Below are 26620 nucleotides of genomic sequence, written 5' to 3' on the forward strand. Positions count from 1 at the left end.
ATCACATCGACGCCTCTCAGCCAGCCACAGGATTGAGCAGCCAATTGAGGATTGGTTGGTCGCCATAGGGCGAATAAGCAAGTCTGAAGGACTGAAGAAGCGAAAGCGAGCGATCGCAGGTTTTGCAGCTAGGAACTGCAGAGCTAACCCTGCAGGAAGTCTGCAGGCCCAAGAATCAAGGAAGCCTATTGTTTTGGTAGATCTGGCCACCTCCTGGAGGTCGAGAAACAATGGGAAGAGGGGCAAACTGCACCTGGGCATACACTGCAGCAGCAAGTGGCAGCGGCAACCCGTAAGCAAACAACCTGCTAAAGCCCTCGCACGGCAGATGTCGATGTTAATTGCCCTGCATTGCAGCTGTGAGGAACGCTTGAACCCAGTGTAATGTCAGTGGGAGTGCAACCCTCAAATGACAGCACAGCGAAGACTAAGATGGGGGATGATCAGGGCTGGTCTGAAAGTCGACGATCAGACTGAAGCGACCGTGCAGGGCGATCAGCACCGAGATCAAGGCAGCTGAGTCGCCAGACATTAGCGCAAATTCGAGCAGGTGGGACTGCAATATGCGGGCTCAGTCAAATCTGGCTGATGCTTTTTCCGACCAGGGACTAGGGTGAAGAGATTGTGAAGTGAAGTGAGGAAGAATGGTCGAGGGGCAAATGAATTAGGGCGGGGAGAGTGGAAGGAATCCTCGATCACCACCTTCCACTCAAACTATTCACAAAGTACAGTACAGTATTCGCGGCAAAAAGAAGTTAACAGAAGGGCACCGAATGCATTTTATCGATCACCAAAAGAATAATCAGCCGAGCCTCGTGTTCATCGGGCCGAGGATCGATCGCCTGCAGCAGTGGCCAGCGATCGACAGCCACTAGCGAAATGTCCCCATTTCGGGCGGGCCGATCCTGGCGCCAATATTCATTCACTGGCACGAACAATTGCTGATAATAATGATGAGGAGGAAGATGATAATGAAGAATTGGTTTGGATACAAAGACTGCCCAGGGTCCAGTTCAGAATGTGGCACACTGTTGTGAGACCTGCCAGCAGTGGGTGGCAGTGTTGGGTATCTATGATTAGAACAGATTGATTCTGTACATATATAGTATGTAGTAAGTATATAGTAGGATCATGTCCTCCGTAGTCTTCCGTAGCCCTCTAGCCCTAGGGTGGATTCATGCCCGTACTAATATTGCCCAGCACCAGCCATGGAGTATGACCACACACAAGACATTCTGGGCCAGCTGCCCCTGCTGAAGTCCTATTCGCACATGCTGCTGCTCTTCCCCCTCGCCAACGACGTTGCACACCCAGAGATCGTGACAGCCCTGGAGTCAGCCATTCACCAGCTCATCGCAGCCTTTCCCTTCCTCGGCGGTAAAGTTGTGCGCGAGGGTCAATCTTCCACTCACTCGGGCGTCTTTGTCGTGCGTCCTCATGCCGCCTGGAAAGACTTCGACCATAAGTTCCTGCGCGTGGAAGACCGCACCAACGAGGTCGCGTCGTATGCAGAGTTGAAAGCGACGGGGGCGCCCATCAACACGTTGCCCAGTAACCTGCTGGCGCCTCCGCGCGTTGCCTTCCCGGAGCCCTATCCCGACGACGACGATGAGACCAACCCGGCTCCCGTGCTCGACTTCCAGGCCAACTGGATCGAAGGGGGTCTGGCGTTGGTGATCGCAGCGCAGCACAACATCATCGACGGCAACGGGATGTTCCAGATCGTCAACCTGCTCGCATACAGCCTCCGCCACGAGCCATTTCCCGAGCAAGCCGTCCGCGAAGGTAACATCGACCGACGCAGCCTAATCCCGCTGCTGAACGACGACGAGCCGATGGACGACCACAGCGAGCTAAAGCCGGCGATCGTTCCCGGCTCACCGTCCGCCCTAATCCCACCAGAGACGAAAGCCTACCTGGCGACATTCAGATGGCGGAACCTGCGCTTCAGCCAGGCGGCCATGGCCAAGCTCTACCAGAAGGCCACTCCGGCTCCAGTCGACGCCTCCTCACTAGACCAGAACCAGTCCACAGAGAGAGAGAAGATCACTCCCAACGATGCACTGACGGCCTTCCTGTGGCAGCGTCTCATTACGCTGCGCCTTCCGCACCTCCCGCCGTTCATGCAATCGTCCACGTCCAAGATCACCCGCGCGTTAGACCTCCGCCGCACCGTCAACCTCTCCCCCCATTACATGGGCCACATGGTCCGCACCGCCAATCTGCGGCTCCCGCTCAAGGAGGTCGTGCGGCTCTCGCTGTATGAACTGGCCGTCAAGCTACGGAGACATGTGAAAGCTCTGCACAACCTGCAGTCCACGCGCAGCTACGCGACGTTCCTTGCCCACGAGGACGATAAGAGCCTGGTGGCGTACGGCGGCGCGGCTAACCCCTTGACCGATTTCTCCTGCTCCAGTATCGCTCATGTCACGGTGCCGGTGTTTGGACCCCTAGGGAAGCCGACCATGCTCCGACGGCCGTCGTTTGAGACCCCGTTGCCGGGCGCGTGCTATATCGGACCGGTAATTGATGAGAGTGATGAGGAGGGCGGATGGGAGGGGCTAATGTGTTTGAGTGAGCGGGAATGGGCCATGGTCAATGCGGACGAGGAGTGGAAGGAGGTGGTGCGTTATATTGGTTAGCTGCTGGATGGCTATGGCTGAACGAGGTGTCATGTTTGTGCGGAATGATACGCGATGTCCGATAGGCACAATGATATGGGCTACAGGCAATGATGCGATGATGATTTTAAGTATCTGGGACCAGAATGATATCCGCGTTTGAGCTGCTGCTAGTGTTGAACCTGCACTACGGACAAACTATTGTGCAAATGGTTGAGATGAGCTCCTCCAGAGTCATACAGTTTCGAAGCCATCGCCAACGTAACTGACATTGTGCTATGCTATGAGCAGACTCGGAGTATAGAGTAGTTTCGATTATCCTCAAGAATGTCTACAGCTGGTTACCTCAGCTACTGATGGAAACCATTCGGCTACAAGGTGAAATGAACAGGAACGGGTCTGATTCTACGTTCTCAGATACTCCATATCCCAACATCATCCAACATAGTATCATCCTGAAAACCAGAGCCTTCAATCCCCCCATTAATCATTTACTCCTACCTCCCCAATCCTCCGAGTAAAGCCACGCAATCCAAGAACCACACAATAAACCCAGGAATAAACCCAAAGCCAAGCCCAAGCCCTCGCCTCGTATCTGACTACAACAACACCAACCCAAAATCGCAAACCCAACCAGCATAACAAGGCGCAAAACTCCGGGCCAAAGCTCACGACTCGCATCCGGCGCCAGATGCGGCGCAAATTCTCGGAGATTTAACAATCTTGCCCAATTTCCAAGCTGCAATGACCAGCCCCAGCCTCAGATGCCACCGCCTGTTACCGTCCGTCGACAGTCACCAGTCACCAGTAAATGGCCCAGATAGCCCCCAGCCCAAAGGGAAGAGAACCCATAAATCCAATCCAAAGCGCCACTGCACCGGCCCGTCCGGCAATCTGCATTCGACAACAGAAATATGTAGCACAACCCATTCTCCTATTCGTCGCGACCTGCTCACACCCTTGCATTAATCCGATACAACAAGAGTAAGGTAAGGAACCTGGTCCATGACAGCTGTTGAATTCTCATCTAGTCCTGTGCGTCCCTTCTCTTGTGCAACACACTAATATACACTAACAAGTGTTTAATCTACGAGAAACCAGCAAGGGGGCAGGAAGGGGGAAGCCGCTGCACAACGACCCGGAGATATATTCATCGCGTCGGATGGAAACCGAAGGATCCCTGACCCTGTCTGGATTTCGGGCAGATGTTGCACAGAGGATTTGAGTTTCTTCTGCTTTTCTTCGATGGTGCTCTTGCGTGCTCTTCTCGTCCGACTGACAGATAGGAATCGAATGGTGGTTCTCGGTCGAAAGATTGACTGGTTCATTTTGGACTGGATTTGGGGCTAGGGGTCGCAGGGAGATTATACGGAGCGATTTTCGGTGGCTAGCCGGTGGCCTTGTGTGCGACGTTATTAGAAGGTTGTACACAAGATTTTATTCCTATGGGTTGGGTCGGTGTGTGAATTGGAACTTACGGCCGCGTACCAGAAAAGTGGCGGGCTCGCGGGATTGAAAGAGACGGATCCGTTAGTTCAAGCCGGATTGTGAGGCCTTGGGGTTTGTCCGCAGGGTGGGTTTGTGATGAACTGTGTTTGCGCTGTCGGGTTGTACAGCCAATTCAGAGGATGATGAGGTGGTGGTGGTGGTGGGTGAAAGGATGTTGCTGCTTCCCCCGTTTGTTCTTCGGTTTAAGGAGGGAAAGGTTAGCCCTACCTTAGGCATTCACTCCCTGGGCAAAGCTAATAGGCGTTAACTCAGTGCATAGACAGACATCGAACCTCGGATGTACGTATGTACTCAGCCGACATAGACACCGTACTTGGCACCCAGACACCCAGCTATCATAGTCACCTCTCTCCCTGAGTACAATCTGTAATGTAGCGACTGTAGTCCACACGTATACAGCTCGCACAAAAGCACACTGTATACTACAACGCACTAACCAAACCCAATATCCAAGAAAGAAACCCAAATGGCCACCGAAATCGACATCGCCATCATCGGCAGCGGGCTCATCGGCACACTGCTAGCCCTAGGTCTCCTCCACCGTAACTCGCCCCACCTCCGCGTTCAAGTCTACGAACAGGCCTTCTGCCATCGCGAGCTGGGCGCGGGGATCGGCTTCACGCGCGCGGCGCGCCACTGTATGAAGCGGCTGGACCCGCGGCTGGACGACTGCCTGCGGGCCGTGGCCACGATGAACGGCGAGGTCGACGACCCGGACTACAACATGCGGTTCGTCGACGGCTACCACACGTACGTCGACGACGACGACCACGGACCCGTCGGCATCGAGGGCAAGGTCTACAAGCTGTACGCGGGGCCGCGCGGGTTCGAGGGGTGCCACCGCGCGCAGTTCCTCGAGGAGATCATGAAGCTCATGCCCGAGGGCGTCGTGCAGTTCGGCAAGCGCCTCGAGAGACACGAGTACCTCGACTCCGGCAGGATTAAATTGGTGTTTGGAGACGGCACTGTGAAAGAGGTCGACGGAGGTCAGTACCTACACAGCCCTATCAAATACTTCCCAGCACTCCTATCCTTGAACCAGAGACATAGCGTCCCGGGGGAGAACCCCCGGACCCCCCTTCGTTTCAGCTTCCTGGCCCACCTCAACCCTGAAGACCAGTTCTATAGGGATATCCGGGGGAGAACCACGGACCCCTGAACACCCCAACCCAACCAACCCCATACCCAAAAGCTGATGATTGGTAGTAATCGGCTGCGACGGCATAAAATCCCGCGTCCGGGACCTCCTCTTCCCAAACGGAGACTACCGCCCCCGGTACGCCCACCAACTAGCCTACAGAGGCCTAATCCCCATGGACCAGGCAATCGCGCATCTGGGCCGCCACCGCGCGCTCCTGCAACACATGCACTGCGGGCCGCACGCGCACGTCCTGCACTTCCCCGTTGCAAACCAGAAGTTGCTGAACGTCGTGGCATTCGTGCCTGACCCGAAGGACTGGGACGTAGCTAGTTTCACGGGCGCAGCGACACTGGCAACTGCGGCAGAGCCAGAGCCAGAAGCGAGCGCAAGCACACCGACTAATACCCCGGATGAACGGACAGGCCCTAACGCCGGAGGCAGCACAGTAACAGCGACAGCTACAAGCACAGAGGCAGAGAGAGAGAGAGACCTAAAAGCAAGCACAGCTACAACGCCGAGCACCACAACAATTAATACTCCGCAGACGAGCCGGACGACTACGCCTGATGGTATAACCCCAACCCAAGACCCAAACCAAAACACACCCTCCACCCCCTCTAACCCCCCCAAACCACAACCAAAAGCCCATGAAGAAACACCAAGAACGCACCTCCTCGAAACCTTCGCAACCTGGACGCCCTTCCTCCGCAGACTCCTCTCGCTCCTACCCCCGAACCTAACGAAATGGCCCATCTTCGACCTATACGAGAACCCGCCGCCGACGTACGCGATGGCGCAGATGTGCGTGGCAGGGGACGCGGCGCACGCGTCGTCGCCACATCACGGGGCCGGGGCTGGGGTCGGGGTGGAGGATGCGCTGGCGCTGGTGACGGCGCTGGGGTGTGCGGAGGCGGATATCGTGGGCGGGAGGATGAGCGTCCCAAAAGCGTTGGAGGTGGCATTTCGCGCGTACTCCGATGTGCGGTATGAGCGGTCGCTGTGGGTGATGCGGAGTAGTCGTGACGTGTGTCGTGCCTATGAGTGGGAGGTGTTCGGGGATGATGAGGAGGATATGGGTGATATGGGGCGGGTGTTTGAGGAGATTCGTCGGCGGACGATGAAGGTTTGGGGGCTTGATGTTGATGGGATGGTTGCTGAGGTGCAGGGGGCCTATTGGCGGGGGACTTGGGGCTTTGCTTCTTTTTCTTCTTGAGCTGGGTTGCAGGGGATTAATCGGCTAGTTTGTTGGTATTTTAGTGGGAGGGATTGTTCATTTGGTAGAATGTGGTGTGTCTGTACTCATTCAATACAGAGGAAGGATGTCGCTTTGAAGATCACATCCAGTATCCGAGTCAGGCAGTTGTGAATAAGTTGAGTGGTGATTTGAATGCTGCCCTAGGCTAATGCTCATCTACGGACAAAAGGCACCCCAATAATTCATAGGAAAAGCTGCCACGATCAGCATCATTCTATTCCAATACATGATCCAGTCTAATCTATGCAGTAACCCCCAATATCTCTCCCAGGATCGGACTCTGCGTCACCGCGTACACTTCCCGCACATAGTCCTCATTCGCCGCGAACGGCTTCGCCATGACATTCGGGATGTATCGCCCCTCCAAATCCGCCATGTTAACATTTCCCTGTAAGAAGCCCGGCCTAAGCAGGCACTGTCGAAACCGATCCACAGTTGACTTCAAGTGACTCGAATGGAAGGGAACATCGATCCCCTGCAGGGGGATGCTTGCTGTTCCCCGTTGCAGCTGAATGGGCCTGGGAAGCCCGTGTGCCGCAGCGAGTAATCCCTTGATTGTTGCATCGACCACCCGCGTCCCCTTCTCGTCATTCATCATCTCCTTGATCTGATCAGGCCCATCGGGTGATTGTGATAGCCCGTCAAGAACCTTTCCAAGAACCCAGAGGTTGGTGTCCTGGTAGAGTCAGTGATCGCCTCGAATGAAGAATAGCAAACCATGCAAAGCAGAATAATGCTGATGAAACAACTAGAATAGACATACCGTTCCTGAACACACGTATTGCTCCCCCTTGACATTGTAATTGACAATCTCCAGTAACTCGCAGCTCGTCATGGCAATTGCCTCAACCAGCCGCCCCAATACAGGGGGGTCGAAAACTGTCAAATGTCAGCGGACTCGTCGCATTGTAGCAGGCAGGAAAACTTACACACGCCTACCCGCTTGGGATTGATCGCCATCATTCCGTACGCTGCTCCCTGCTCCCGCGCCACGGACGCCTGCATCATCACACCGCGGTAGAAGGATAGCTCGGCCAGCGCTGCCAGTGGAATCGACTGCGAAAGAGCCGACAATGCCCCGTATTCGCCCAGAGAGTGGCCGGCATACAATGCATCGGGCGACACGTACCCATTGCTGCGTAAATCGGCGATCACGGCTACCTCGAAGAGCAGAATCGCAGGTTGGGCGAATTGAGTAGAGTACAGTAGTCCTCTCGAGTCGGTGAACGTGTAAGATGTCGAGCGAGGCGTGAGGCCCGGAAGAGCGGGCGTCTCGATGCGCGTATTATCCGGAAGGACAGTCTCGGTGGTAATAGCTAGATAATTCTGTCGAATCTTGCGGCCCCGCTTACCGCCAAAATGGACTGTGATTGATTTGGGATTGTTGCGGACGATGTCCAACACGGACCAGCCTGTCATCGTTAGATAAGTCATATCATGCCAGCGGCCATCGGAACCCTACCATAGCAATTGTAGAGCTGCGCATCTGTCTCGTCCCACAAGGCTTTCGCCACTGGACTTGACTCATAAAGGTCCATTCCCATGCCCTTGCTTTGGCTGCCCTGTCCCGTAAACAGGTAAGCCGTGGCTGGCTGATCCACCGTTGCATGACCTTCCAGGACCCTTTCTCCTCCGTCTTTTCGAGTCACCTCAACCGCAAAGCGCATGCGCCCCTCCACCATGGCTGTGTGCTGAATTTGAACAACAAGCTTTTCGAGTGGCATGACCATACCAGTGAAACTCGAAGTGAACGAGCGGAGGCGAGTCCGATCCCCATGAAGAGCAAGATGTTCGAACGCTGCCACTGTAACTGCCGACGTCAACATTCCGTGACTTAGAGTCCCAGGCAGATCTGCCAACGAAGCAAATATGCTTGATACGTGGATTGGATTGAAATCTTTGGATACGTTGGCGTATGGCTGATTGCTCGGCGGCATCTGCACTTCAAGGGAGGACAAGCCCGACCATCCCGGGGTTTTCAATTTCACCTCCGGAGTGGCAAGAGTCCCTCTGCGATCCAAGAAATCAAGCACCGGATTCCCGAAACAGCTATCGCAGCTATAATTCACCTTACCGACCTCCTTCCAGGCGTAACCTCCAGGCTGTGTGTGCGCGGTTCCAGTAACATGAAGACTCTTTATACCACCTTCCTTGTATATAGTGTGGGTTTCCAGCTTGAACAAGAGAGTCTTCCCAACCAGTGATACTGTATCATCCTCCATGCAAAACCACTCACGTCGTCGGAGTACGGTCTCATCGAGCTCAGACTTTATCTGAAGCTGTCGCTGCGGCTCCTTAATGCGTCTGAAGAAGTCTCCGTCTTCAGCAAAGGTTCCTCGGAATAAAAATGTCGATGTGACTGTGAGAACTGCTTTACCCGAGCGCATGATCTGAGCCTCCACCACGACAACCATGCCTGCCTCCTCCACATATACGGCCCGGACCTGGGACTGCGAACTGACAGTATCACCAATGCGCAGCATCGCCGCACCAGAGCAATATTCAAACGAGTTTGAGCGATGTACCAGCCGGAGGAGGTCACCGCCTAGAACCCGGAGTACCGAAGGTTTGGTGAGGACATCCCAGGCTATGACAATACCGACGCTGATCGGCAAGACATCAGAGTCAGGAAAGAAAAGCCGCGGGTCTGGGAAGGCCGGGCCCACACCCGCGATCAAGTCCTGAAGCACCTGCTCGGTGAGTGTCATCTCTTTCCCGTAGAAAGTATCATGGATACTACCACCTGTCGAGACGTCTTCTCCGAACCATAGGCGGCTGTAGAATGATTTGACACGAGCGTTTCTATGATCCATAATCTCGCTTAGACTGAAGGGGATACTGCTGGGATCGAAGCGATAGAACAGTCTCAGTGGCTCAAGTATCTGAGGGGGGTACAGTTCCAGAACAATATTCACACCATTCGGACTTGAAAGTTTCATCGACGAAGTTATCCGACCTGTATCCTGAACACAGACCGAGATGTCGCCTCGGTCTGCATCATAGTGAAAGATGGCAGCGGGATTAGCTGCAATGAACTGCTGGAATGGGTTCCTCTGCCGCCGTTGATTCTGCAGCAACACTGGCTCTCCTAATACTGCACGAATCCATGGAGGCAAGCTCCGTGATAGGCTTATTGCAGCCGCTGAAACGTGCACAGATCTGTCGTCAAGCGCATCGGATGTCGAACTGGACATTGGGGTGGATATATCATCCACGGCTATCTCCCTCATCCCCGAAATCGACGACCAACTGTCAGGGGTGGCTAAACCACTAGTTGAGCTGGATGTTGAGTCTTCCGAGCAAGTATCACGTTGGACCCGCTCAATGATCCCACCCATGATGTTGTTCAAAATCTCTTGCGCCGACTCATCACGATCGACAGAATACTGTGCAGCCACTGGTCCGTGTAATATACAAACTCGTTCAGGATCCTGGTCAGGCACAGCTTCAATATCCTCCGCCTGCCAAAGAGAGTCCTTTTTGAAGTACAACTCGAAATCTTCATTGAAGGCTGGTATGAAGTTGACGGGTTTCTGGTTGGGCTTTTTGCTTTCCAGAAGAAAGAACGAGACGTCTTCTGGATTGAGTATCTCGTCTTTAGTTGCAGGGCAGACTTCACAAATCGAGCAGAGAAATAAATCTGGGTTCTCCGAGAGCACTGCATGTGTCAGATCGGCGTGACAGTCGATTTGAGCACACGGCAGCCGCTCCAGCGTGCGACTTGCGATACGCAAGACGAAGCTCACATACGAAGGATCTATCCACCGCTTTTGGTGCCGGACGTACATCAGGTCAACCATGCGATGCAGTACTTCGGCGTATGTCATATCTTCCAAATCCACCACAACACCGTGAGAGTTCCGACCAAACCAAGGTTTTGCAAATTCTGCATTCAGGCGTCGTATGATATGTTTCCGATTCTTGGTCAAATATGCGACCCGTTCCTTCTTGGGTAGCTTGAATACTGTCTGATCCATATCTGCCCACAGCTGCACCCCTCGAGTGGCAACCTTGTGAATAGGCTCACCCATTTCCGACCGGACGGTAAGAATTCCTCCAGCTGGCCTGGAGTATGTGTTCGTCCACTGGTCATCAGGAACGCCAGGAGTATTCGTGATGACTCGCTTGACAGCAGGGGAGGTGTGTGCTTCCCGTGCCACCATCAAGCGACTACCCAGCAGAACGCCATCGAAAGGCATGCAAGGGTACCCATGCGAAACAGACCACTGCCCAGTGAGATATGGATAGATGCTCTCGCTATCTCCAAAGCCACTACCAGCGACTAAGTAGATGTTCGGCTGCTGTCGGATACTGCTATATGTGCTCAAAATAGGAGCATGGAAATCCTCATAAGAATGATGCCCGCCGCCTCGACCACCCGTCCACTGTAGAATGATAGGAAAGTCAGGATGCGTCTTGGCGATATCCACGACTTGCCGTATCGTTGATACCGAGCTGGGTTTGAAGCTGATATGACGCAAACCAAGTGTGCGGATATATTCCGAAACGACCTCCCCTGAAGGCACACCCGCACCGATCGTGAGTCCATCGATAGGTACTCGCTCGTGCGAAAGGCGACGCAGCATAGGGACCTGCCAGCCCATTGCACGAGGGCTCGCGTATATGAGATTACAGGTTACACCTCGGCCAGGACGAACATTATCGACCAGGTTGTTGATTGCTGCTGACATATCGGAGCTGTTGCGATAGCCTCCGCCAGCCAGTTCAACATGATAACCAGCATTCATTATGGCCGCAACAAAGTCCCAATGCACAGTCGTTGGAGTCATGCCAGCAACCATTATTGGAGGTGAACCCAGCAAACGGCTCAACCGTGTCTCTAGCGTGACTGTGCCTCCATTCACAAGGCGTGGCTGATATCGCTGGCTCCAGCTCTGAACCCTGGTCGATGTTTCGAGAAGCCGCGGCGAGAAGAGGTCGCGCATGGTTCCAATCTCGGGATCACGAGATTCAAGGTCGCTAGCTTGTATGACCCTGATTCCTCTTCCTTCCTGGACCTTCTTCACCAATAGTCCCAGTCCACCTCGATCGAAAACGATGATATGAGATGGGGTGTGCATGGAGTTTCGCAAGTGTGACGATCCTGTCAATGCCGAGGGCCAATCACAAAGTTCTCGCGCAATAGCATCAAAAATAGTATGCAGTATGTTCCCTCTGCTTTCTCTTAGATCTTGGCCAGTATGCGTATGATACACAGGGATTTTAAGGTCCTCAGCGACTATTTTGTGTTTAAAGAATCGATTTTTCAGTGCGTCTGCGGCTTCTGTAAGGACAGGTGTATGAAAGGATGTGCTGATCGGGAGAAAGCTAGAATGAATCCAAGGCTTTCTGCTGCTGAACGGAACCCGGCTTTGATCCTTGTTAGAGCCGACGACCTCTGTCAGATAGCTGTGGAGGTGAACCAGAGATGTCGACGGGCCGGCCACCACAAATTGATCCAGAGCATTGATCAGTGCCAGATGTACTTCCCCACCAACAGGTAAGACCCGATTCATTTGAGCTATAATTGACTCGAGTCTCCCTCTTTTTACTCCACGCACGCTGAGCATATAAGACGGCATATTGCATTCGTCCGCATAGCCGCTGGCCGAATTTGCTGCTGATGCCGGAGTGCGCGGCGCGCCTCGGTGACACTCCCAACCTAACCAAAATAGAGCTTCTACCGCCAAACCGCTATTTTCATAGAAGCTGTCCCATGAATCGGACATTGCAATGACCGCTGACACCAGAAGTCCTTGTGAGTGGCCTGTCGTCGCTCGAAACAGTGTACGCAACTCGCCCGGGCTCAGGTCCAGGAGGCGACATGTGACGCAGTATCGCGCCAGGCTCAACACACCTATCACCGGCACACTTATCGGTGCTTGAGCGATGTAAAGGCTATCTGGAATGACCGAGTCATTGTTGACCCAGGAGCGCAGGTCCAACGGTTGCGCGCCAAAGTATGGCACACATTCAGGGAGACTTGAGAGTTTGTTGAGTAGATCGCTAACTGTGCCGAAAAAAGAATGTAGCATTGATTCATAGGTGGCGTACAAATTTATCAGCTCTTGTACGCACGTCCGACTTGCTTCGCCTTGGCCACCGAAGACCGCCAGCAACTGAAACCTGTTCTGTTGAGCATGCTGCAACAGAGCACCCATCCGGTTGCGGGCCGGGAGACCGTGGCTTTCAGAGTCGCCGTGCCCGCCTAATTCAAGGCCGCGGTAGTATATTGTTAGATAGTCCTGTCGTCCTTTTGGATCTGGGATTGACTGAACAACTTTGGAGTGGATTTCTTCGTCACCTTGCAAGAATCGAGACTCAAATGCACGTAAAACGGCGGCTAGTGCCGACCGAGGAGAATGCTGTTCGATCAGGAACTCAACGAATTTCAAGCACAGTTCCAGCGGCGACCCCAGATTTCCCTCGTTTTCGTACGTTGATAGCGACTGGCAGAAGGCATCTTTCTGCGACTGAAGAAAATGGAGTTGAGACGAAGGTACCGTGAGCGTCAGGTTGAGCTGTTTCCATATGAGAGATAATTCAACAACTGTCGCTCGAGGACTTGTCAGAAATGAAGGGAAACAAGATGATTGGGATGATTGAATTGAGGTACGCATGACGATCGCAGACGACGACGAACTGAGGCAAGTAGGATATGGATCTATTAGCGGCATGTCGAGATTTCCCATCCTGCGTAGCAAACAACGTTCTCCTCAACTGTATTTAGTAGTGTCATCCCGAGTGAAACTTGGATAGCATCGCATCCGCCGTCCAAGGCACGCATGTCGGGAAATTGGTCAATGGGCCAATTTGACCAGCAGCGCCTCCTCAGTCGCATCCCTTAGAGTGCATATATATTCCGATAGGGCTGTCGCGTTGAGATATCGACCACGAACGTCCAAGCACAATATGGACCTGGGGTCGGTCCAGGGGCCGATTATCAAGGGACCCCTGTCTTGTCAATTCAGCCGTTGGAGGATCTCCTGTATCGAACCGGAGTTTTATCAGGCTGAGACACCCCTTTTGGAATCAGACAATGGCTTTGACCGACCGGAGTTTTGAAGACGGAGTTTTGTTAAATGTCTTCCCGAATACGATCTTTGAACACACCCTCTGTCAGCTTATGCCTTTTTGGAGTCTCTATGCCAATCGGGCTAGACCTTGCGAAACATATAGGGGACTGTTTAAGAACTTCGGTTTCTATCCCTCGAGCCAAGAAAGGAGGCCCGTACTACATGCTGTAGTAGTTCAAAATGCGGGCGCCGCACTCCAGTAGATCGCGTCAACCTGTCGCAGATTTTAGTCATTGGGCCAGATTGAAATCGTTATTCGCAAATAATGATTTCTCGAGTTTACTCACTCCGGTGCCTGACCCAAGTCTGCCTGATAAACTAGAGTCTATATACTGCTCAAGATACCCTGGACGGCAGTGTTCACCCCCTTGTGTTCGTTCGACAGAGAGGATTCGTCGTGACACTTCACGCTGTCATGGATCACTCAATCGGCGGTCGCCCCTTCAACACCCGAGGTGAGAAAGATCTTGCATACAGGCTGTTCATAGAGCTTCTTTCGTAGGTTTCCTCAACGACTTGACGTGGAAGCCTTGTGTCGATGCTGACAAAGTAGATATCAATTGGCCTCCCCAGTGCGCTGGTGAGTGGAGTCTTGACCTGTGTCGGCACACCATATCAGCTAAACATCACTCTTTAGGATCGAGACGCAGGATGAGCTTCTTAAAGCCAAGAAAGCCATCCGGCGGTTCATCGAAATTGGCCCTCGCACCACTCTGGCGAACATGGCAAGAAAATCCGCGGCCATTCACCACACTTTTCATGCTCCGTCTCAATGGGCGCATTTGCAGTTTCTTTCGTACATGGACGATAAGGCCGCGATAATGTACGAGTATCAGAAGAGAGAACCGTCAGAGGAACCCATGGAACATGTCGCATTGTCATCCGGTGTAGATGTTCAAAAGCCAGTGACGCACATTTCCGAAGCGAGTCCCGTAGCATTACCTGCTGCTACGCCTTTTACGAGTTATACCCCAGGCAAAGCTGTCACACTATCAGCAAGACATATCACTCTAGCGATGACCGCACAGAAGCTGCGACGACCGTTTGACCGAGTCCCAATGGCCAAGACTATTCGAGATTTATCTGGAGGTATGGTGTGGCCCGTCGCACGATCGCTAATATGAGGCTAACCAGTCAGGAAAATCGACATTGCAGAATGAATTGACGGGGGATTTGGTAGCTGAATTCGGGCGAGTCCCAGAAGGGGTAGAAGATATGGCTTTGGCAGCTCTAGGGGAAGCACTGCAGGGTGGCTTTTCAGGCAAGCCCGGTAAGCAGATGTCAATACTAATCTCCAAGTTCATGTCGAGCAAGTTGCCTGCAGGTTTCAACCAGGGCGCCATGCAGGACTTCCTGAAGTTGAAATGGGGGCTAGACAAGGCGCAGTCGATTATCCTCATTTGCTTCGCTACCACTGTGGAGCCAGCAGCTCGTCTCACGAGTGCGGATGAGGTTCGTTCGTACTTGGATAGTCTCGTTGAGCAATACTCCGCTTTTGAAGGCGTTGCATTTGTTCCCACCAACGGACAGTGCAGCTCCGTAAACAACTCGTCAACGAGTGGCATGATAAGCTCTGTTCACTACGCATCCCTCAAAAACGAGCATAGGAACCTTTATCGCAAACAGTACGAGGCCTTGGCATCGTACCTAAAGCCAGACGAGCAGGCATCTGAAGGAGAGCCAGTACAGCTCGAGAGTCGCGTACAGGCCATGGAAAATCAGCTGCAGCAGTGGAACGCGGAGATGGACGAACAATTTTTAGAATGCGTCAAACCGATGTTTGACCTCAATAAAGCACGGCAGTACAGTTCATGGTGGAACTGGGTTAGGTTGGACCTTTTCCGATGGCTGAACGAGACTTACAGCAGGCATTTTGATGTGAGATTATTGAGCATCGATGATCGGCTTCGTCGGATATTCAATCGCTGGGAGCCGAGCTGCACAGAGATCGTTACAGCCCAATTGGATACACTCTGGCCGAAGCGGAGAGTTCCTTCGGAAATACCACAGATGAGTGAAAGACATTCAGTCCTACATGAGATATTGCGTCTCGGCGCAAAGTCGCAGATGGCAAATCCCGTTTTTGCCCACACGAAGCCACCCATGGGCCCTAGGACAATGATCTCAGCATCCGGAAAACGGAAATACGAAGAAATACCTCGCAACGTTCGTACGTACCCCGATGTTGTTCGCCAAGGGCGCGCATCAACCACAGCCAGCCTGACGCCGATCCCGTTCGTTCACTTGAGAAGGCGGCGAGGTGGTGAAGACTGGGTTTATGATTCCACGGCAACTGAGATCTTCCATACGGCGCTAGACGCGGGAGTCACGACCGGGTTCACATATGCAGGCAAATCAGTTCTGGTAACAGGGGCGGGACCTGATTCGATCGGCGCAAATGTGGTTCAAGGACTTTTAGCTGGAGGCGCCAAAGTGATCGTGACCACAAGCCGCGCCGTTTCCAGCAGTGCGACATTCTATCAGAATGTTTTCAGAAGACATGGCTCTCGAGGGTCGTCTTTGACCCTACTTCCTTTCAATCAAGCAAGCAAGAAAGACTGCGAGGCACTGATCCAATACATCTACAGTTCAGAATCCCCTGTAGGCGGCGATCTTGATTATATTGTGCCATTCGCAGCGATTCCGCAAGCAGGGGAGCTAGATTCCTTAGGTAGTCGGCAGGAAGTTGCACTCAGAGCAATGCTGGTCAACATATTGCGACTGATTGGATTTGTACGGCGCGAAAAGGAAAAGCGGCGCGTCGACACCAGGCCAACTATGGTGATACTACCCATGTCCTGCAACGAGGGCACGTTTGGTGGGGATGGTCTGTACGCCGAATCCAAGATCGGACTGAAGACCTTGTTCAACCGCTTTCACTCCGAAACATGGTCGGCGTACATCAATATCTGCGGAGCAGTCATCGGATGGACTCGAGGCACTGGCTTGATGCGCTCGTCAAATGCACTATCGGCTGAAGTAGAGAAGATCGGAGTGATCACTTTCACGCAAGCTGAAATGGCGTTGAACATCCTGGCATTGCTAACGCCTAGTGTGACCATCCTTGCGGAAGAGGCGCCTGTGTATGCTGACCTGACTGGCGGACTGGGTTCCATGTGGAATATCAAAGAGCAGATAGCCTCCTGTCGGAGAAAGTTGGATAGTGAGCATCAGCTTCTGGTCGCTTTAATGCAAGAAGATGTTCATCACCAGGCTGCCATTCATGGCAAGCAGACGCGGCATCAACAAAGAGAACCGCTCATCAAGAGGAAGCGTGCTAATCTTGGAGTCGGATTTCCTTCTCTGACAAGTCATCACGACATGACCTCCGAGTTGCCTAACCTCCTGGGTATGGTAGACCTCTCACGCACTGTGGTGGTGGTCGGATTCTCGGAATTGGGGCCATGGGGGAACTCTCACACAAGGTGGGAGATGGAATCGCAAGGCCATTTCTCACTGGAGGGATACATCGAGATGGCTTGGATAATGGGACTTATAACACATGTTGATGGTGATCTGGAAGGCCAGCCGTATGTTGGCTGGATCGACGCAAAGTCGCGTCAGCCCATTCAGGACGAAGACATTCCGTCAAAATACAGCGAGAGTATCTTGAATGGCACCGGTCTGAGATTGATCGAACCCACCGACTTCGACGATTATGACCCATCGAAGAAGGAGTTCATGCAAGAAGTAGCCATCGAAGATGACCTTCCGCCCTTTGAAAGCTCGAAGTCGGCAGCCGAGGCCTTCAAATTGCGGCATGGTGACAAAGTGGCTATACAAGCCATTCCAGGAACTGAAGATTATCGGGTTTTTGTCAAGAAAGGGGCAACTTTGATGATTCCAAAAGTCATTCCTTTTGGTCAGACCGTCGGGGGACGTGTCCCAAGGGGGTGGGATCCTTTGCGGTACGGCATTCCTGACGACATCGTGCATCAAGTTGATCGAACGACTCTTTATGCGCTATGCTGCGTTGCGGAGGCGTTCCTGTCCGCCGGAATCAAGGATCCATACGAAGTTTACCAGCACATCCATCCATCAGAATTGACTAATTGCCTCGGTACCGGGGGTGGCCCTGGTAAAATCATTCAGTCTATGTATCGTGACCGTTATCTTGATCGTGCAGTACGAGGCGACATCATTCTTGATCATTTTCACAACACCATGGGTGCGTGGATCAACATGTTATTGTTGTCTGCAACTGGACCTCTTAAGACTCCAGTCGGTGCTTGTGCCACTGCCCTTGAGTCTCTGGATATAGGTTGCGAGACGATCATGGCAGGAAAATGCAAGATGGCTCTGGTTGGAGGATGTGATGATTATTGCGAAGAGGTGGCATACGAGTTCGCGAGCATCAAAGCCACAGCCAATAGCGCTGAAGAGCATGCCAAAGGTCGACTGCCAAGCGAGATTTCGCGACCGACGGCAAGTTCACGCAGCGGCTTTGCTGAGTCTGCTGGCTGCGGCATCCAGTTACTCGTCAGCGCCGACGTTGCGCTGAACATGGGCTTGCCGATCTATGGTGTGGTAGCCTACAACCAGCTTGCAAGTGATCAGATCGGCCGGTCAATACCGGCACCGGGCAAGGGCATTCTGACTGCGGCGCGCGAAAGGGTAGGAGCGCAAAGCTCACCATTACTCGACTTCGATTTTCGACGCTCAAACTTCGATGAAGAAGTGGCTTGCATCCAGAAGCATCATCTAGGCCAAAGCTCGACAAAGGACGATCCGCCGAGCAAAGATGCGGAGCTATGGCCTGGGCAAGCTGACATCGAGGGAAGCATGAATTTGAGAATTCGAGACGCGCAGCAGCGATGGGCGAATAATATTCGCCTGCAAGACCCCACGATCTCTCCCATGCGGGCAGCTTTGGCTACATGGGGCCTGAATATCGACGATATAGAAGTCGTGTCAATGCATGGAACATCAACCAAAGCCAATGAGATCAACGAGGGGGACGTGATTAACACTCAGATGCAACACATGGGTAGGCGTAAGGGCAACCCACTGCTCTGCGTCTGTCAAAAATCACTTACCGGTCATCCCAAGGCAGCTGCAGGTGCCTGGCAACTCAATGGCTGTATGCAAATGTTTCGAGACGGGATTGTTCCCGGCAATCGCAATGCCGATGACATCGATGAGCAATTGCGAAAATATGCGCATCTGGTATACCCAATGGAGTCAATTCCAGTTTCTGGGGTGAAAGCAACTATGCTCACATCGTTTGGCTTTGGCCAAAAAGGCGCGATCAACGTCATGGTTGCGCCAAGGTATCTGTTTGCGTCTGTTTCGTCCGATATCTTTGAGAGATATCGCACTCAGGTAACCAAACGACAGCGAGTAGCAAACAGAGAATATGTTTCACGGTTGATGAGGAATATGCTAGTTCAAGTCAAGACCAGTACACCGTGGAAGGACAGCGATGTCATGCGTGATGTTTTTCTCAACCAAAACAGTCGCCTCGCCAGAGACCAGTCTGGATTCATTGATGGCACCACGACAAGAGATCACAATGTCTCCGAAAGGAGTAATATCCATTTGGAGTCAGCGACCGAGAGGGCAAACACGGTATCAGCCACTGTCCAATCCATGGTTGAAGCCGTAACTCGACGTTCCAAGCCAACTTCATCAGTCACCATCGGAGTCGATGTCGAGGAGATTGCAAGCATCAACATCGAGAACGAGAACTTCATTGAGCGCAATTTCACGTGGAGAGAGCGCGAGTACTGTCAAAAGGCGCCGAGTCCCCGTGCTTCTTATGCGGGACGTTGGAGCGCTAAAGAAGCAGTCTTCAAGAGTCTGCAAACACCGTCCCGAGGAGCAGGAGCTGCAATGAATGAGATTGAGATTCTCAGTACGGAAGGTATGCTGAGCGTGATGGTTAGTCGTTCCGAACTATCGCTTGCTGTTGAGCAATACTGACCACTATCAGCTTCATGGCAACGCTCATGCTGTTGCTGCATCCAAGGGTATCAAAGACATTGAAGTAACAATTAGTCATACCTCAGATACCGTCGTTGCTGTGGCGCTGGCCACAGGGTAGGCTGGGGGAGTCCGCTATTGAACTGATACTTCGGCCATATCGGAAAGACGTGACACTCATGTTCAGATCACTCGCCCCTTTCTCTCGTTTTCACACCACTTCTTACTCCATATATGGGTCCGTGCATTGCGAGGCGCAGTTAGACAGGCCATCATCAGAGTCATGATCAATAGAGCAGCTGCTGTACCAAAGTGATAAAGATCCATACCCACTACGGCGGGTACTTAATACTTTTGTAGAACCCTTGTTAGTCCGCCTCGCCTGGTTCAGAACCTGGCATGATTGCAGTGCATTGAGCAGCTCAACAGATAGGGAATCGAGAGAAGATTAGATTAGCCAAAGTACGATGTAATGAAGAACGAGTCCCACCGAAGAAAGAGGTCCGTCATGAGGTTCTTTGTGGATAGAACAAGCCATGGAGGAAGTCGCGAGTGCGCGCCCGCGATTCCGCAAACATATGGAAGCGAAGCAGACTAGCCTTACTTGGGATGCCAAGACACCATCCAGCAGTGACGCCGGTGCTGACAAATCTGCCCATACATCGAAGAAGTGATGCTACATCAATTTCATGTCCATTCGTTCTTTCAACCATGAACCATCAGTATGTCGTCCACAGACTCGCCCCAAAGGGTTAAGCCCGGGTCCAGACCAAGGGGAAGGTACACAACCAAAGCCTGCGAGGAATGCCGTCAACGAAAAGCAAAAGTACATCCTCCTCCTGCCTGCCCCGATCAAGTCCCTGCTGACTAACACATCACAGTGCGATGGGAAGAAACCTCGCTGTTCGAGATGTGTTCAATGTGATGCTCAGTGTCAATATTCCGGTGCAGAAGATGGACGTCGACCGGCACCAAAGTCTTATGTGCTTCTTCTGCGACAGCGGATTGCGTCTCTTGAGAAGTTGCTCGAAAGCCATGGCATTGATCCTACGGCGGAACATATCTCCGAAACGAGCGATTCCCGGCCGAACTATGGCGGCGATAATCTGAAAGCTGTTGATATGAACTCAACTGCAGAGGACTTATGCGAGATTCTCAAAGGCCGTCTGTCCTTAGATGAGTCGTTGAATTTCGACCAGGACGGTGAGATGAGGTACTTCGGACCGACAAGCGGACGACTCCAGTTCCGGTCCCCTGGGCCTGACGAGAAGGATGAACTACAGAACGCGTACTCCGTTCCCGAGCTCGAGCCAGTACTGCAGAGCATTGATGAATTTCTCAACTTTCCTCTTTCGGACCCCACGTTCGAGGAAATGGGGATCTCCAGAGCGTGCCAGGACGAGCTAATCAATCTTTACTTCACCTGGGAGCAACCGTGGTATCCCATCGTGGATGAGACTCTCTTTCGAGATAGTATGGACAACCGTGGGCCGTATTGGAGTCCGCTCCTCCACTACTCTATCCTTGCGCTGGGCTCCCGCTTTACGGATAGTCTAGAGGTCCGGAGTGATCCGAATGACTCTAATACAGCCGGACAGCCGTTTTTCGAAAGGGCGAAGACTCTCTTGCATCAGGAAATGGAGCATCCGACATTTCTGACGATTCAGGCTTTGGGAGTGATCGGAATGGTCTATATCGTACGTATTTCGGTTACTGAACATTCTCGTGCTAATTTTCGAATCCAAAGGCTATGGGCTCAGACGCAGCGGGATGGTTACATCACGGGATGGCTAACAGGCTAAGTCTTGACATCGGCTTGAACATGGACCCCGTAGGCTTTGAAGGGACGACCACTATGACTCCCCGCGAACTTCGACTGAGACGGCAAGTGTATTGGACCTTGTACTGTCATGACAAAATGGCCGCCACTTATACGGGCCGGGTCTGCTCCATGCTCGTACGTGTAGCTGGGTAGGCCTCAAGGACAGACTTTCTAACAAGAACAGGACCAACAAGGGGCGGTTGACTTACCGTCAGAACTGAATGAAGATCAGCATACCAACAGCCAGACACCCGAAAATATCCAAAGAACCCTAATACCGTTGCAAAGAGCCATGATAACTCTCTGCCGTATCAAGGAAAGAATCTTATTATCACTGTAAGTTTGCTTGTTCGACAACCGGGTGCAATATGCTAACGAAGCAGATGGGCCCCGAGATATCTCTCCAAGCCCCACGAACGACTAAACCTGCTGCGAACCTGCCTCTTAGATCTCCGAACCTGGTTCTACGATCTACCACAGGGGCTCCGGATCGACCGCGCAAACGATGTTCCCCACGTCTACACCCTACATATGATCTACCACACCGCGAGGATCATTCTGACCCGACCATTCCTGGCCAACGCGGCCGAGAACCAATGCGCAGAGAGGCCGAGTGACCTCCTGAGTGTGGCCAAATCCGTCTGGCGCGAGTCCGCCACAGCCATCTGCCTTACGGGCCAGAAGTATCGCCGTGTTTTCCAGAGCTTTCACCGCAGTCCGATTTCCGCCATGCATTGCACGCTATGCGCCGCGGTGGCGCTGCTGGAGGACCAGGACATTCCCTCCAATGCCACTCACTTAGCGACTTGCGTGACTGTGTTGGACGAACTGTCCACATCCTGGCATCCGGCTCTGTATATTGGAAACAATCTACGGCGGCTGTGTCCGTCGATTTCCACACAGGTGACCCCACGGTCGGGTAGTAGTTCCGACAACAACTTCGATACGCAAAACATCACCATTGGGCCTGGGTCTATCGAGCCTTCCGCTCGGCGGGTTAATACCGAATGGCAGATACACAATGCAGGTGGGTTGGCCCCGTGGAGTCACCTGCCCGGTGACTACGGACTGTTCGACCTACTCAATCATACGACTTGGGATCGGCCGTGGTAGTAGAGCTGGTATTTCGATAAATTTAAGGGCACTCGACTATAAGATCTGCCAGAGTTATCAACGTATGGCCCAACAACTTTATCTCACATAACCTCCTAATATATATAGATGCCTGTCAGCAGATATTCCATAATCTAACAGTCGGTTTCCTTCGGAAAGGAGACATCAACGATCCAACAGTATCCAGACAACCCATACAGACGGGATAGAGCAAGCCCGGCTTCCACAGACTCAATTGATAGATATTTCACTGCTTACCCCTCATACATGGAATGATGGGCTTCGATATGCTCCCATAACTATAGACCCACTCCTGCGGGTACAGTACTAGCACCAATGACAGCGGGACCGGGGCACGCTACTGACGAGACGACCCAGTTAAATCGGCTGAAGCTATGCAGCAAATTTCCCGAGAGAGGATTAGCTTGATGCCCGTTGAATCAGGCATCAAATATGCCCATGTATCGCAATAGCTTCGTTTTAGATTGTGATAGCTACAGACACAGTCATGTTCTAGCACTGCTAATGAAATCATGGATGCATGTTAAAGGTTCCGACTGAGCAAAAATGTGCTTCTCAACGAAGGACTGAACAAGAAGATTGGTGAATACTATACTTTCAAAGATGCTTGCAAAGAGTGGATCTGCACTGAAGCAGTGCGCGCCATCACAGACGCGTTCTACTTACTCACGGTCTTCCCCAACCAGATCAATTCCGGACGTAGATAGAGAGGTCCCCGAAGAAGTCTTCCGGATCGCGCAATGAGACGGTCTGGTAGTGCGAGATCATTTCACAGACACGGTCCGAGTCGGGATCGGTGGCGAGGGGACTGAGACAGAATAGATCAGCCGGAAGATTCCCCAGGCAACAAGGCACACATAAACAAACGTACGTACCCCATCCAGAACTCCTCGCCATTCCTCAACCGTCGCTTCCACTGCTTCTTCTCCTCTTCCCCACACACAGTGTCCCAGACCATAGCGCCAGGCCATTGGATGTCGGCGACGATCTGCTTGACCGGCACGTTCGGGTTGACCGAGAACACCAGTGTGTGCTCGTCGATCTCGAGGAACCCTTTCGGGTCGTTGAGGGGGGTGAGTCCAATGCTTTGCAGGAAAAGGACATCGTTCTCGTCATACCATGGGTCCTGGACGTAGCAGTTGACCCTCCTACCTCCACTGATCCCACGGTTGGCCAGGACGGTCGCCATCGTCTCCACGGCAGCATGCTGGACGTGTGACCGCGTCGAGTAGTGTCCGTTCTGCGTCTTCGCCAGTGTCCCGAGCCCAAACGCAACGATCTTGTGGATGGGGGCTGAGAACTGCAAGGTCGAAAGATGGGACTCCAGTCCCCGACATGTCTCACTTTGCTGCCAATGTCCGCGCATCTTGAGAAATGCCGGACGCAGCACCTCGATGCTGCCTTCAGGGTGTTCTGGGTGCCTGGTGTAAAGAATGGACACGGGAGTCTTGTCTGAGAACATCATCGTGGCACCGGAAGGATGGATATAGGTGAGAAGCTGGATGCTGCTATATCCAATACAGTAGGTCGTTCTACCGCCGATTAGAGCATGGCCCTCATAACACAGCGACTTACATTGAATCGAGACTCACGCCAAATCCAAGCATAGAGCAGGAACAGTCAGGCTATACGTGCTCGACACGCCGTCGAGATCCTGGATCCGGATTTCGTCCCTTCCCTCTTCGATTTGCCGGTCGAGGTCTTCCAGCAGCGCACGGGGAAACAGCGGCTTCCCGGCATTGTACAGCCGTACCACATGCTCGAGACGGCCGAGGGTGTTTTCGTCAATGAAGGCATAGGCCAATTGCTCCGTCATTGTATCTTCTCCTGGGACTTCCTGGGGCGGGTCCCTGGCGATGTGGCCGGCGCAGGGAGTCAAGGTGGAGCTTGGCTGGAAGTCCGCCGTGGAAGCCATCGACAAGGCTGCCGAGAACAATGCCAATGTCTCTCAGCCTGGGGAAGCTGCTACCCATGACGCCCTTATATGTTTTTGGTGGGTTCGCCGTGAGGTTTTCTGCAGATGTCATGTTAGTCCACTAGCACGCGGTTGGCTGAAACAGTTTGCTACTCTCGCGGCCACACCAACTTGAAACGGTGCATGGTGATAGAGTCTCACCACTGTCAACTGCGGCCGAAGGGCTGTGTACCCGACTGCCAACTTGTTGGATATTTGCATCTTCGTGGCATGATTGGTGGGCTCGACTGAAAATTGTCCTATTAATATCACCTCAAGCGGACTTTTAGTCCTGCTTAGCCCGGAGTTGGTTGCTTCTGCGCAGGTTAAAAACCGGTTGGTTGGGCTTAGCGTATCGCTAAACTGAGGTATATTAGGGATATTTTTAACCCGCAGGACGTCGCATGCGGGTTGACCAGGATGCAAATTAGTGGTATTTATTTTGGGCGATGGGACTTGACGTGCATGAACTGCAGACCCCTCCGAGCTAACCTCCGCGTCCACTGTTATAGTACCGTTGCAGTGCTTCATGCCCTTTTTCGCCTAGCCGCAAGCTGCTAATTCAGTTCCAACAGACAACGATCCTCCGACTGGAATCCAACCAAGCTAGAATGAAGATCGATATTAACCAGGATTGAAAGCAGGTTAGATGGACAGCCAACAAATGCTAGCTAATTCCTACTCTCATACAACTCCTTGCCGCGATGATGGAACAGCAAGGGACTGCACTAAAAGTTCTCCAGCCCTCCAACACTCTGACTCTGACCCCACATAATCTCTTTTCTCAGCCCGTCACTCAATGGTATTCTCACGTCAAATGATGGGTACTTTCCCAAACAGACGCTCAGGAATACCGTGGCTCGTCTAAAAAGTAAAAAGAAAAAGCCCAGATTGCGATATAGATACTGTTGCTATCGCAGAAAGGTACGCTCTTCTAGGAGGGCCCCATACAGTCACAATTCTGATCAGGCGCTATATGCGCATATGTCACTGCATTGACAGGCATAGTCTTGATCCACTATGATACATCTACCGTCCTCGAACGCAGACCGACCGCCGTCATGCTCGACAAGCCGCTCCAAGCAGTGGTGCCCCGCTTCACGTTCAGGTAGCTAGATCTTCACCTCCGACACCGAATCTGATCCTGCATTCACTGCCTAGGTATTGTATATTGGTACCCGTGAGCAACGGCACATGAAGGCATAAATGCTGAAGACGATGTTCGAGCAGTTTCCACTAGGATAAATGGCTGGTCCCGGTCGTGGTTGTAGACTGTGACGAGACTGGCTGATCACTGCCATCTGACTGCAAGTACTCATTCATTGACAAGGGAAGGGAGCTGGGCAATCCCCAGCTCCCATTCATGCTACTATTAAACCAAGCCAAGAATCCTCTCAGAGGCCAAGAAAGATGCTGCTAATTGCCTAGTGCACACAATCGGTACCACCCTTCCCTTCCCTTGAGATGCAACCTGCCCAGGAACTATCCAGTACCGGGACCAGCACAACTACCCAAAGCTACAAAGACCATGTCACGAAGACCGGAGTCGTACGGCGCTTCCCTACTTCCGCACACTCCTTATAAGACTACAACATTTCCTCCTGTATCATGATGACATCTGCACCTGAAACGAGAAGCCAAACAAGCAAGACTAGATTCTGACAAGCGAAGAAGGGCTCACAACAATAATTCCTCACCCACATGCTATCACTCCCATCAGAGCAAGAAGCCTACAACCTAACATGCAAGTCATCACGACTCATAGGCTGACTTCTCCTCGTAGAAAGATTCTCTTGCCTTACGGCCATACCCTTCCAAACATCAACCCCAGACCCTCCCAGGCGTCAACCCTATACTATCCCAGAAGTATCAATCCCATACCCTTCTAAACATCAATATCATACTCTCAGTACACCAACCCCGTACTTATCCAGAAACATCAACCCCATACAAATCCATAACATCAATCCAAACACTCCAAAAACATCAATATTATACCCCACACCCCCACCCTCAAGTCCTCACCCTCCCCCCTTCCTCCCAAGTCGGTCACCAACCCGGACACCAACCCAGATAGCAACACCTTGACCAAGCCCCATCACATGACGCCGATATGACGCCTTCCCTTTCGGAGGCCAACAAAAAAGAGAAATTGCCGCGACTGGGACACGAATCCAGAATCTGCA

At 52.5% G+C, this 26620-nt stretch overlaps 5 protein-coding genes across 5 annotated transcripts; 3 read left to right on the forward strand and 2 right to left on the reverse strand.

Moving 5' to 3' along the window:
• Positions 1–1208: 1208 nt before the first annotated feature.
• On the forward strand, positions 1209–6484 carry BO97DRAFT_470720 (FAD/NAD(P)-binding domain-containing protein; the record flags this gene model as incomplete). The annotated part of the gene is made up of 5 exons (XM_025699977.1): positions 1209–2637; positions 3013–3068; positions 4585–5116; positions 5337–5600; positions 5925–6484. 5 exons carry the CDS (start codon positions 1209–1211, stop codon positions 6482–6484), a joined length of 2841 nt encoding a protein of 946 aa, XP_025551028.1.
• Positions 6485–6767: 283 nt separating this feature from the next.
• BO97DRAFT_443582 (sterigmatocystin biosynthesis fatty acid synthase subunit beta) lies at positions 6768–13203 on the reverse strand (the record flags this gene model as incomplete). Its single annotated transcript, XM_025698383.1, has 5 exons — positions 6768–7202; positions 7290–7405; positions 7456–7938; positions 7989–13076; positions 13143–13203. 5 exons carry the CDS (start codon positions 13201–13203, stop codon positions 6768–6770), a joined length of 6183 nt encoding a protein of 2060 aa, XP_025551029.1.
• Positions 13204–14017: 814 nt separating this feature from the next.
• On the forward strand, positions 14018–19645 carry BO97DRAFT_453516 (uncharacterized protein; the record flags this gene model as incomplete). The annotated part of the gene is made up of 5 exons (XM_025699077.1): positions 14018–14100; positions 14156–14182; positions 14240–14696; positions 14737–19482; positions 19535–19645. 5 exons carry the CDS (start codon positions 14018–14020, stop codon positions 19643–19645), a joined length of 5424 nt encoding a protein of 1807 aa, XP_025551030.1.
• A 603-nt stretch (positions 19646–20248) lies between these two features.
• Positions 20249–22525, forward strand: BO97DRAFT_470722 (Zn(II)2Cys6 transcription factor; the record flags this gene model as incomplete). The annotated part of the gene is made up of 5 exons (XM_025699978.1): positions 20249–20350; positions 20406–21221; positions 21272–21481; positions 21531–21682; positions 21730–22525. The coding sequence occupies 5 exons, from the start codon at positions 20249–20251 to the stop codon at positions 22457–22459; spliced, it is 2010 nt and encodes a 669-aa protein (XP_025551031.1). The 3' UTR covers positions 22460–22525.
• A 642-nt stretch (positions 22526–23167) lies between these two features.
• Positions 23168–24296, reverse strand: BO97DRAFT_346359 (SRR1 family protein; the record flags this gene model as incomplete). Its single annotated transcript, XM_025691804.1, has 3 exons — positions 23168–23288; positions 23356–24012; positions 24073–24296. 3 exons carry the CDS (start codon positions 24294–24296, stop codon positions 23168–23170), a joined length of 1002 nt encoding a protein of 333 aa, XP_025551032.1.
• Between the last annotated feature and the right edge of the window lie 2324 nt (positions 24297–26620).

This window comes from Aspergillus homomorphus (assembly GCF_003184865.1).
Source record: "Aspergillus homomorphus CBS 101889 unplaced genomic scaffold BO97scaffold_20, whole genome shotgun sequence".
NCBI lineage: Eukaryota > Fungi > Ascomycota > Eurotiomycetes > Eurotiales > Aspergillaceae > Aspergillus > Aspergillus homomorphus.